Source organism: Dermacentor variabilis, chromosome 2 (assembly GCF_050947875.1).
Source record: "Dermacentor variabilis isolate Ectoservices chromosome 2, ASM5094787v1, whole genome shotgun sequence".
NCBI lineage: Eukaryota > Metazoa > Arthropoda > Arachnida > Ixodida > Ixodidae > Dermacentor > Dermacentor variabilis.
Genome location: NC_134569.1, coordinates 182,183,760 through 182,196,747, shown reverse-complemented (window position 1 = coordinate 182,196,747; position 12,988 = coordinate 182,183,760). Strand labels below are relative to the sequence as shown.

Below are 12,988 nucleotides of genomic sequence, written 5' to 3'. Positions count from 1 at the left end.
AATCACTCGCAGCAAGTGGTTGTGGTTATCTCATATGTTATCCCATATGTGCGCATAATCTCGAAAACGTTCTCTCAGCAGGGCTGTAGTTAGGTTGTGGTTCTCTGTCCGAAATAACCTAGGTAGCCTGTACCAACAAGTCAATCGGGTGAACTAAAGCAAAAAAAATGTTCTAAAGAAGCAGCACAGCGGTAGGAGTGGTTTATTGTTGACTGCTGTGACAGTGTAGTTTACAAGATTCCTCTTTCATGCAAGCGTTTCTGTATTGGTCAAATGGGGCGCTGCATCAATGACTGCAAGCGCGAACGCCCGATCAAGGTTGAAAAACAAACTAGAGATAGTCAATTGTCGCTGCATTGCATGAATGTGGCTGCAAGCCGTCTTTTAAAGGTTTTATCTCTTTGTCGAAATAACACGATGAAAGCGCATGTCTTTTTTTCTGAAGCCCTTCACATTCATAACAGTGGCGACGCGTGTGTAAGCCTCCCATCGATTTCACTCGTTCCGAAGGAGATAGCTTTCCTGTCTCATTGATTACAATTTATTGCCCCTGCGCATACTGAATTTCTTTTCCTTTTTTTTTCTTTGTTCTCTTCGCGACAGTGGTAGTGTAAATACTATACGCTGACTGAAAATAATAAAAACCCTTGAGTGTTAGTCTGCGCTGTGGTCTGTGCCATTCTCGTCGCCCTGTCGTTTGGCGCTGCTTTCTGCTCGTATTCTTTCAGGATGTTTCTAAAGAAACGCCAGTTATAGGTAACGGATTGGTTGGCGAGGTCGTGCAGGAATTCAGCCTCAAGAACCATCTACATAGAGTTAATATTGTGAATGTCTGTACGGGCATAGTTCAGCATTATTTTTATTTATGTTTCCTGTGAGAGCGGCATCTTCAGTGTGCAGTGTACGGCTCTGTGATCACTTAGTTCGGAACAAGTGCGCTTTGCACATTCAAAATGGTTCGTAAATACGAGATCTAGAATGTCTTTTTGCCTCGTATGGGTGGTCTTGCCTATCGGGAAAGGCTCTGGCTGTCAACCTTTCTATTGCGGAGTAATTAAAATCACCGAACAGAACAAGAACGGCATTCGGAAGACCATTGGTAGTCTTCTTTACAACGTCATTGAAAAGATATATAAAATTGGGCTGTCTATAAGCAGGCCGGTAGCATGCACCAATAACACAGTGTACACGACAATGACGTCTAACAATCCAGGCCACCTCAATCGCCGAGTCAGTGAGTATAAGAGATGGCTGAAATTCATTTTTCACAGCGATTGTCACGCCACCTCCACGTGATGCATTTAAGTCTTTACGAATTGATTTCATTCTTCTTTTTCTTATTTTTGCTGCGGTGTGTCATTCTACACCTGATTTTGCTTCCCGGAAACAGAGTTATCGGATTTTCTTTTCCTAACGTCTCATCCGCCCAGGCAACTAAGCGCTTCTTCAGTGAATCCCTACCTTCATCCGGCAGTACTACGTCCACTGTACGGTCGTTTAGTTTCATGCGGGGTTAAATTACTCGCTGACGACTGCGTTGTGCCACGCAGTACCTGAAGCGGGTCGGCTACTGCCCCGAAGAGGACCCTCTCATCTTCAAGCTCACTGGGCGCGAGATGCTGGCGCTGATTGCGCGGCTGCGCGGCCTAACGCATCACGTGATGCACAAGGAGATCCACTACATCCTGCACCAGGTCGGCCTCATGCGCCACTCCAAGCACCTGACCGTCGATTACGGGTCAGTATATGCGAGACCAGTGGCCAGTGTCCGGCTCTCTATACCGCTACGCTGAAAGGGGCTCTGCAACGTTTGTCTTCACGCCTACAATGCGTTCTTTATTTGTTGGCCTTTCTGTAGCTTCCGAAGTTTATTAATCAGCTTTACACAGTCAGTCAATCTTTCAATCAGTCAGTATATATTTGTTTTTTTGCGAAAGCTCAAGACGAGAAAACATACGCAGTCTCGAACCACTGCTTGACGGCACTCGCCGCCCATGGATGTCTACAGTGAGCATAATCACATTAATTAATAAGTCATCAAAATCACAATTCTGTGGACGAACATTATGAACGTAAGAAGTCACTGCACAAGTAACCAAGACAGGGTGTAACCAAGGTGTGCTAGCATACTGCATCAGTTCCCGCAAAAACAAACATAAAGGTTTTCATCCAGTTAGGCTTGGCAGAAAAGTACCAAAAGAATAAGTGCAACTGATTTCGCAACGCATTCTAAAGAATAGAAAGTGATGTGGCGCACAATTGCTCGAAAGGTGGTGTGTTCAAGAACAGGAACAAAATTGACTTTATAGCTTGCGAATTCAATACAGCGGGAAACGCTGCATCGAGAACTCATCTGGAGATTGTTACACAATGAGATGTACTCGTATCGCGCTGTGGTCGTAGTGAAATTCACAGCAGAGGAGGAGGGCAGGGGTCGACGAGTAGATCTTTAACAAAGGATACAGAAATGTCTTGTATAGGTGAACTCTATGAAATAGTGAGAAAAGGTGTCTTGCCGACTCGAACCACGTGTGATTCGTTCGCACCAGTCCGAGAGCATGTACCGCCTTTTGTCGAGTTCGTTCTTCGCGTCATGGCCGCATGGGCCCCGATCAAACCTATTCACCAAAACGCTATTTACAACCGCGAGAAAAAAAAAAAGTTGACTCGAAAGCTGCCACTGGTGTGACTGTTTAAAAGGTTCGATGAGCTGAATGGCGGATTTAGAAAATTAAACGCTGAAAGCTTCGCCACAAATGCTTGGGCATAACTCGAGCCCTCGTGTGCTGGACGACATCCTACGCCTCGGATTTACGAAAGGAAGACAGGAGCCGCTATAATTGCAACTTGGGCCAAGAAAGCAAAGCGCCCACGTCTTCCACACCATTGCGCAGGATGAACATTCAACTCGTTCAACCCGTTCGTATTGCCTGTCTTGCTGTGGTACGAGTTCATAATGAATCGTTGTCCTTGTGTTCGCGGTACTCGGAACCGACACCCCTTCATCTTGCGGAACAACCCCGGATTCGCGCGTTCGCGTTTGCCTCTCTCCAAGTACGTGCCCAGAGCCCTCGCAACGCGTCATGAGCGCACAGCACGGTTTCCAATATCGTGCTCGATCATCGCTGCAGTACTTGCTGCTCTCACGGCGACTCCAGTCAGCTCTAGCCTTTTAGAATTTCCTGCAGTGGTAGGTGTTACGTTCGCATAACTATCACTGCCCAGAAATTTCCCTCCTGGTGGGGCAATGAGTGGCGGATTTTTTGCGCAGTTTCCTCCGACTTGTGCGCTCGCGAATTATACCTGGTGTTTCAGCTTGCTCGTGCCAGGCCTTAAAAATTGCGCCTGAGCCACATGCAAAGACGAGTGCCGGTGGTCGCACCTGTCGACTCCGACACACAGCCATCCGCCACCACAACACCATCACTCTTTACGCTGTACAGCAAAAACGCGTTTTTTATCCCACATCTCACGACTACATTTGTTCCATTGCTTCAAGAGACAAGATATCTCGGTAAAAGTGGTATAGTTAAGACCATTGTATCCGATTAATCACCGTTGCTCGAGGCCGGTTCATGCCTTCGGTCTGTGTGCAGTGTTAATTATTCGTTCCTAACATGCTTGACGGCAGTAATCTTACTGCGCGTAAGTGCCTAGTCACATGGTACTTTTTTTAAAATCTAGCGCGCGTCCTTTGACGCCTGGAAAAATTTAAAGCACAGCAGTTATGATCACGAAAAGAAATTATTTGGATATTTCTTTATGGGCGTTACGACTTCTCCAATGATCATAATGTGTTTAAAGCAACACTTCAAAACTTGGTTAAGAATTTATAGGTAAGGGATCACCTGAGCCCAGTGTAAAAAAATAATTTTGGATTGCTCAAGAGGAGAGTGAACAACACTAAACTGGGTCAAATCTCGCAACGCACACGCGAACTTTTTTTTTAATGTTTGGCACGAGTTAGCTTAAACACCGTGAATGTACAGCAGATATATCTCTGGTTCTTCGCGAGACACTGTATTCGACGTACGTGAGATATGTGGCCCCTATCTTGAAAAAAAAAAAACACGAGAGAATGCTAATACAGGATTCTTCGATTGCTTGCTGGAGAACCACCACCGTTGGAGCGAGTGCCGCCGTGGGTGCTCAACTGCTCGTTGACTATGGCTGCCATTGCTGTGCACGAGGCTGCGGATCCAACGGCCTACAGGAGCAACCTGTTTTACATATGCGAAGGAATGCAAATTAGTCTCGTGTGCAGAGAACGCTGTACACGAAACTCCGTGCTCGAGATATGGCAACCTTTGGTAAACAGCGCAGGAGACCAAAATTAATTTGGAACCCTCCACAATAGCGTTCCCCATATTCCTTGTGCTGCTCTGTAGGACGGTAAAAGAAGCAACATTCCTTTCGGGCATAGTCCATAACGAATATTCACTCTGGACTTATGGCAACGCATTCTTTAATTGTATGCTAGACGCGTCATAGAGTGGGTGCACGTGATTTACGATGTATGCGATGAGTGAAAGCGTTGCGTCAATAAAGGCACGGAGCAGCGTTGCCAACCATAAGGAAATATTATTCAAGGTTTAGGGGAATCTGAGAGTTAATACTCAGTGTAATTTATGTAATAATGTTGTCGCTGACCACGTCTCCATGTGGGTACATTTTGATCCGTACATTTGTTGGCCGATATTGTTAAAGCGCTTGCAGAAAAAAAAATTCAATTTCCAGATTCCGAAATATAGGGATGTACTTTCATAAACGGTATTTCGTTTCATCTTTCGGCATGGCTTGGATGTTGTTCAAGTAAATGCTGTTAAACACATGGCAGTTTGTGTTGCGACACCACGTCAGCTGGAGCACAGTGGCCGCGCAATTCAAATGTTACAAAGCAAGATAAGAAAAAAATTTGGCTGTGAAATTTTCGATTATTTCGGGCTGCAAACTGGCGGTGGTGGAGACAAAAGCGCTCACGCACTCGTGTACCCATCATGTACGCAGGAGATATATACAAAACATCGCTGCAGCGCGATATGAAATCGAGAAAGCAAGACATATTTAAGCAACTGGTTTCCATTGTATACGGGGTGATAATTTCTAAGTTTTCAGGAAGTTTTAAATATCGCCTGTGGCAGATAACATAATTCTTGTCCTTGAGCTGGATTATTCAGACATGCGGACATTACTAGCACGGCAAATAGAAACACGTATTCAAGAAATCAGAAAATGACAAGTTATTTTCTTATTAGTTATTTTACGGCGCATATTGCAATTTACGAATTGTAGCCAGGGAGCTTACAAGACGTATCCACGTGAATTTCAAGGATGACACCATTTTCGACACATTTCCCTAAAGTGTGGGACGAAACACATGGGCGTTCTAGTTAATTTTGTGCTTCAGTGCATAAAATAGCGCTTTGTTAAACAGGTAAGTGGAACAACAGTGCATATTCGCGGGAAGTTTCATGGCGTATATCTCCAAACTGGCGTCATTCTGGAAATTTATTGCAAGTGGATATGTCTTGTAAGCTCACCGGCTACAATTCGTACATTGCAATATGTGCCGCAAAGTTCTTAATTAGTTCAATATATGTTCCCATTTACCTTGCAAGTAAGGTCTGCCTCTCTTCATGATCTATAGCTCAAGGACTAGAATTATGTTGTCTGCAACAGGCGCCTTTTAAGGGGCCCCTGAAACGGTTCGGACAAATTTTTTAGACGCCTAGGGTACAACATGAACATTCGCACCACAATTTTAAGTGAAGCGTTACGTATTAATGGAGCTACAAGGCATTACAAGTTACCGTCCTCCCTAGCCATGCTTTTCCTCCTCAACTCGTTCGCCGAGCCATCGCGGCTAAGCTCCGCCTTCACTGGTTCTGCGTCACGATGCGACGTCACATCGTCCACTTCCGGTTGTTTTGGAGCCCGGCCCCACCCGCGCGAAACCTCTCCGCTAGCCGCTTGGCCGTCGACCGCAAGCGAGAGCTATCGAAGCAGCGTGCGTTGCGAGCATTCTGTCGTAGTGCCGAACGTGTCTGGTATTCCGTTAACCACACACTAGCGGAACGTTTCGACTGAACGATGGAAGCATAAACTCAAGCTGATGAAGGAACTTTAGCGTAGACGTACGTGATCGGTCTCCACGGTCCAGCCACCCGTTGGCGCTAGCCAAAGAAAGAGCTAATATTGCTCTAACCAAGTGTAATACATTTAAAAAAAAACAAAGTGTTAACGATTACACTCCTGCGAAAAATTTACACGAGCAGCAAAGCAGAATACATTTGTTACTGCTACTGTGTGTGGTTGAGCTCTATGCCACTAGGTGGCTGCACCGTGCAGACCATTCACATTTGCGCTTATGTTCATCCCATGAAACGACATGCAAGGAGTCACGGCCAGGCCCTGTCCCCTTTGCGCTTGCGTTTAACCTAATACCGGAATCGCGAAACGCTATTGCGTTAGTAATAGAGACATTTAGCGTGTCCGGTATTCGGGCAAGCGCGGGCGGTTTTCCGCTTTAGCGGCGGCGTCAACGTGAGCGGCCAGATTGGTGCGCCAGCTGGTGGCGCAAAGTTCAACCACACAAACACAGAGCTAATTACTATATTCTGCTTAGCTGCTGGCGTAAATTTTCGACAGTGGCGTAATCGTGTTCACAATTACGCCGCTGCCAAAAATTTGCACGAGTGGCGAAGCAGGATATGATGAGTTACTGCAGTTTTAGCTACGCGTTTGTCTGGTTGAGCTCTACAACACCAGGCGGCTTGACCGCTCCGGCCGCTCACGTTTACGCCCCGACCATCCGGTAATCCGCCCAAACCACTCCCGTTTACTGGAATAGCGCACAAGCTAAAAGTCTCTAATATTTCGGTGTAAGGTGACGGCCACAATCGCGCAAATCCTGGCGCCGATCGGATAGTGGCAGTCCGATGCGCTGCAGCCAGTCCGCTAGTCTACTGGCTTGCAGAGGGACACGATGTCGCAGTTTGACATATTGCCAGTCGCTACGTTTGCAGTCCACAACGCAAAAAATCGAATCATAGCGCTCGTGAAAAGACAGACCGACACTGACGGCGGAGCTCTCATCAAAGACGGAGCACGTTGTAACACAAGCAGACGACACTTGCTGTGTGCCGGAAGTGCTTATAAGTGTACTGAAAAATTTTTCTTGTGCATTCCCTTTATGTTACTTTCTTTCTATAAAAACAAATTAACTGACATTTCAACTAATACGAACATCATTTGTTTACCACAAAGTTGGAAAAATTATCGATCACGCGCCCTGGTCAACCAATCGGATAGCTCGCCCCACTGACGTCATATGGGTGATTTGCGTCATATGGGTAGGGGCGGCTTAAAATTCCGCCGCGCAGTGTGCTGCGATTGGCAGCGATGTGCATTTTTAAAACCTTATAATAAGTTACACGCCTTACGCAGATCACTTAGATGCCTCAATTAATGATCAGAAGTACTTACTCTAACCACTCAGTACGTTTGTAGCAAATCGTCAAAATCATTTCAGGGTCCCTTTAATAAATCCGGAAAACATAATAATGATAAGGCCGCGTATAGCGCGAGCTGGCCCTATCGCTGCTCCGAGCATTCAAAATTTTGCGACGCATTTCATAATAATAATAATAATAATAATAATAATAATAATAATAATAATAATAATAATAATAATAATAATAATAATAATGCTTATTGCCACAAAATATAAAAAACACAAGTAGGCCAGTCTAAGCCTCATTTGGCTTGTAGGGCCGTGCCAATGAATATGATAGAAAAGGCAAAAAAATATACATAAATTGATTAGACATGAAGAAAAAAATAAAAAATAAAACGAAAGGCAAAAATTGAAAAGAACAAGATAACATTTGGTTATTTACATATGACAAAAGTTGAAGAGGTAAATATTGCGATGCAAAAAAATGTACAAGAAGTTAAATTTACTGTAGCTGCTTTAAGAAGTGCTTGAGCGTGCTTTTTGATGTCGCGTTAAAAATTTCTTCTGGTAATTTGTTAAATATGGTCAGGCACATAAGCACAGCGTCTGGCCGCGCCATACCGTGTGGCTGAACGCGGAACTACATAACGGACATGTTTTCTAAGCTCCCTTGTGGCGGCACTTTTTTGTTTGAAAGCGGAATTCCAGAAATGTTTAACGACAACTGTTTCTATAAGTAATGAATGGAAGTTCGGTAGACCAAGTTCACGGAAGATATTTGCAGATGTTACTATTGGGGAATTGTATGCAACATTTTTAAGAATGTTTTTTATAATCCGGTCTACCCTGGCATCTCCAACGATCAGAACAAAAGCCAAAGACTGTAATGCCGTACCTCAACACACTGTAACCTAGTGCATGCGCTATAATCTTTTTTACAGACGATGGTACAATACTTTTGATATTAAACAACAGCCACGCTACTGACCTCAGTTTAGAACAAATAAGGGATAAGTGATGTTGCCAAGATAAATTACTATCGAAATAGATTCCGAGATATTTCACACAATCCACGTATGGAATAGGCGCACATTTACAATGAACACAGTGTGACTCATGCAAGTAGAGAGGCATGTTAATAACAGTAGTCTTAAGGGGGGAGCGAAAACAAGTTTTGTTTCTTGGGCATTTACAACAATTCCATTATTAGAGAAACAAAACATTGCCTTGTAAACACCATTTTGCAACATTTCAGTGGACGTTTTGTAAGAAAGGTGTCGCGCTAATAATACAGTGTCGTCAGCATAGTGGAATACTGAACATTTCGAAATTGCCAAAGGGAAGTCGTTAACGAAGGTATTAAACAACAAAGGCGACAAAATAGACCCCTGAGGAACTCCAGCTTTTACCGACAGCTTAGAACTAAATACGCTCTTATCATCGGTAGAGACCACCTGAAATCTGTTGCTCAAGTAATTTTCGAGAACTTTGTATAAAGGCCCACGAAATCCCCAAAAATGCAGTTTACTTAACAAGATTTGATGATTCAGGGTGTCAAACGCTTTCGCTACGTCTAATAATAGCGCACATGTGAAAAGATTCTGATCGAATGCCGAGAACAGTTCATCTGAAAATTCCTCAAGCAGTGCCACAGTAACACGCCCTGAAATAAAGCCAAACTGTCGATTGGTCAGGATAGAAAATTTGTTAAGAAAAGAAGACATAGAGTGGAAAATAAATTTTTCTAGGACCTGAGCAATAATCGGCAATATAGAAATTGGCCGACACTTTTCAATACTATCTTTCTACCCTGACTTGTGTAGTGGTACAACAACTGCAGTTTTTAAACATTCTGTAATTTCGTCGCCTTCCAAAAAACCATTCAGTATATGCAGGATAATATCTGACAGCGCATTGAAATTCCTTCTGATGATGTGTAAAGAAATTCCATCATATCAAGTGGGCTTGTTAGGACGGAAACTGAAAATAATTTCTTCCAGATCACCCCTCAAAGTTCTCGGAAGAAAAGCCGACGCAGATATGGAATGCTGTAACGGCGTAGTGCTTGTATATGGAGAGACGGCCCTTTGGGACTCTTTAACAAAGTGCCTGTTGAAAGCATCAGCCACTTCTATGGGAGGTTGTTGAAAAACACCGAAAATAGAACGGTTATTGTAACTCACTCCTCTGAGATGATTTACCAAAGACCAAGTTTTGCTTACATTATTTGAAGGTTGTTGCGCAGAAGAGCAACAACTCTATTTCTTGCCGACTTGTATTCTAATCGCAGTCTTTGGTTTCTGGGATTTCTTTTGCAGCGTTTCCACAAGTTGTCTTGATATGAAATGGAAGCAAGAATTTCCGTGTTCATCCAGCAGTGACCCTTTCTTATCGGCTTAGCTATCAGCCGTGTGCAACGCAATTAAAAATTTTTCATTTGCATACAGAACCTTTCATATACTTTGCCCGAAGAATCTTCTTTGGTTAAGAATGTCCAGTCAAACGAAACGATAAGGTTATCAAGCTTGGATTGATTAACAGTAGGGACAAGGCATTTACGCTGCCCAGATCCAGTTTCCACTGATGACGTTCTAGACGCGTCTGGTAAAACAAGACGGCATGCTACAAAATAGTGGTCCGCCATCTGTTGTAGAATAGTACATGACCTAAATGAACAGCAGGGAGCTCTGACCACTATGTGATCTCAAGAAGATTGCACTAGGCTATTATTAACTAATTCCGCTCTAGTAGGAGCTGCAATTGTACATTCCAGACCATAAGCGGACAACGTAGATAATCACAAACAGTCACTTTTTCAGGGCATAAAATATTGATATGCAAGTCTCTGACCAAGCAAAATTGGTCCACTGAGCTCCACTGCCGCAGAGCTACTTCAAGCTCAACAAGAAACCGTGAACGGCTGCATGAGGGTGGTCGATAAATCGATAAGATATGGACAGAAAATGACCTCTTACAAACTTTGACCATCATAGTCGGCATGTACAAAAGATGCATCAACAGAAGAAACTTCACAGTTGTCGTTTACATAGAGAGCAATGCCTCCGCCACGACGGCCGCTTCGTGTGACAAAATGTGCGGAAAAGCCCTGCAAGGTAAACGTATCAAGGCAAGCCTGAGAGACATTGATTTCTGTAATTACAAATACGTCTACAAAGTTAGCTGCCGATTCAACCAGAACTTTAAGTTCGTCCCAGTATTTACGCATGCTTCGAATATTAACGCTCACAAAGGTAAGAGCTTCATCAGAACTGCACAGAAATCGTTTTAAGTGAACTGAAGTCCGGTAGTTCACTGAAAGAAAAAGGCATGTTGGCTAAGCAATGCTTTCCAGGTTTGCTTGTTTACCAATTCGAACAAGAGACGCTGTTTCATTCTTTTTCACGAAGATCTTGCCTCCTTGCGTCCAACAAAACTGATAACCCTCCTCCTTTGCCTTCGTTCTCGCTTTCCAGAAGAGATCACGGTTAACTTTGGTCAAGTTATCATTGAAGTAGATCTTTGGGAATTATGTACTTTCACGTAGTTTCTTCAGCGTTGCCGGCGCTTCAAACCATTTTCCTTCCAAATAACAGATTTAAAGCGCCCCAAGACAACAGGTGTACCACTGATTTTGACTTTTAAGTGGTGTACGGCTGCAATATAGTCAAACGAAAACCCCGAGAGGTCCAGATTCGCTGTCATTTGCGTGATTGTTTGTGTTAGGCTTTCATTACTTTTCACTGGTAAACCGTGGATCTCAAGATTCTTTAGTCTGCTGTACTGCTCACTTTAATTTGGCTTTCTTCTAGCTTTTGTATTACTGCTGCCTGAGTTACCACCATTGTTTTCAGAGCTTCCAGATCAGCGCAATGAGACATTTGGCGCTCCTGAATGTCCTGTTGTTTCAAAACAATCATACTTCTCGGACAAAAACGACACCGATCCTTCTAGTTCCTTAAATGATTTCTATACAGCCATGAACTCTTCCAGCAGCAATAGGAGAGAATCAAACTTCTTATGCAGAATCGGCAATGATTGCAAACTTTTTTCTCATTTCCCTTAGCTTATCCAACAGTGAAGACTCGGAACCACTGCTTTTCCTCCAGTTCAGCCTTTGTGCCACTGTTTAGTTTCTTGTTACTTCTGCACATTTTAGAGACCCACGCATCTCTCTTAGCATTCCCCATAGAAGTGCAAGTGTTAGCTGCTATTCCAGAACATGACTGTCCTAGATGATACGGATATTTGCATTGAGAACACGTCATCATTTTTCCATCAGTAGGCAAAGCCTTATGACAGGAAATGCCGCAGTCGTCTTTTCCCATTGTACACAGCAAACTAGTTAGATAATACAAACGTATGCTAATATACAATAACCGGGAAAAAATCTACAAAACAGGCGTTAGAAGGGGAAAACTGTTCTTTGAAGGAATTCTTCTCGAAACCCACACAGCTAGTATCGCTCGCCAGGTGAAGCGCAAAAATCGTTAGTGGCGCGCCGTAACTGTCACTGGAACTGGCAGCTTGTGTTGCCTCGCAGAAAGCAGCCCAAAGCGACCACTATGACGAGCAAGGGGGCAAGGTAGGCACCTCTACGTTGAGGGCAGCCCGCAGCAAGTAGCGACGCACGCGCACTAGCGTTGCCCGGGGCAGTGCTGCAATAGTCTTGTGGAAAAAAAAGGGGTGCGCGTGCCTACTGGTCGACAGGCAGAGGACGTCGTCCACGTACCGCAGCAACCGCCGTCGTAGCTGCCAGCTTGTCTCGCAGAAAGCAGCCCAAAGCGACCACTATGACGAGCAAGGCGGCAAGGTAGGCACCTTTACGTTGAGGGCAGCCCGCAGCATGTAGCAACGCACGCGCACTAGCGTTACCTGGGGTAGTGCTGCAGTAGTCTTGCGGAGAAAAAAAAAGCGGTGCGCGTGCCAACTGGTCGACAAGGAGAGGACGTCGTCCCCGTCCCGCAGCAACCACCGTCGTAGCTGCCAGCTTGTCGTCTCGCAGAAAGCAGCCCAAAGCGGCCACTATGACGAGCAAGGGGGCGAGGTAGGCACCTTTACGTTGAGGGCAGCCCGCAGCATGTAGCAACGCACGCGCACTAGCGTTACCTGGGGTAGTGCTGCAGTAGTCTTGCGGAGAAAAAAAAAGCGGTGCGCGTGCCAACTGGTCGACAAGGAGAGGACGTCTTCCACGTCCCGCAGCAACCACCGTCGTAGCTGCCAGCTTGTCCAATAATAATAATAATAATAATAATAATAATAATAATAATAATAATAATAATAATAATAATAATAATAATAACAACAGGAACAATGCAGTTTCAGAACGACGCTGTTTAGGATGATTTACTCAAACGCCATTAATAACGACAGAGCAGCTCAAACAAGACGAGGACGACAGGTCCCTCCGTACAAATATTCACACAACGTCCGTGCCTTGTTCGCACCGTTTCGCAGTGACCAGAACGCTCAGGTCAAAAATCCTTGCGCAGCACACGTGGACCGCGTCACCAAGACACCGTACAAACGCGGTCA

General features: G+C 44.5%; 1 protein-coding gene across 2 annotated transcripts in view; it reads left to right on the top strand.

Moving 5' to 3' along the window:
* The window catches only part of LOC142572989 (phospholipid-transporting ATPase ABCA3-like), a 124,898-nt gene that overhangs the window by 91,669 nt on the left and 20,241 nt on the right, over window positions 1–12,988 (top strand). For both annotated transcript variants that reach the window (XM_075682475.1, XM_075682474.1), the window contains exon 21: window positions 1,551–1,738. In XM_075682475.1, the coding sequence (XP_075538590.1) occupies window positions 1,551–1,738 (188 nt within the window). The remainder of the gene's footprint in view (window positions 1–1,550; window positions 1,739–12,988) is intronic.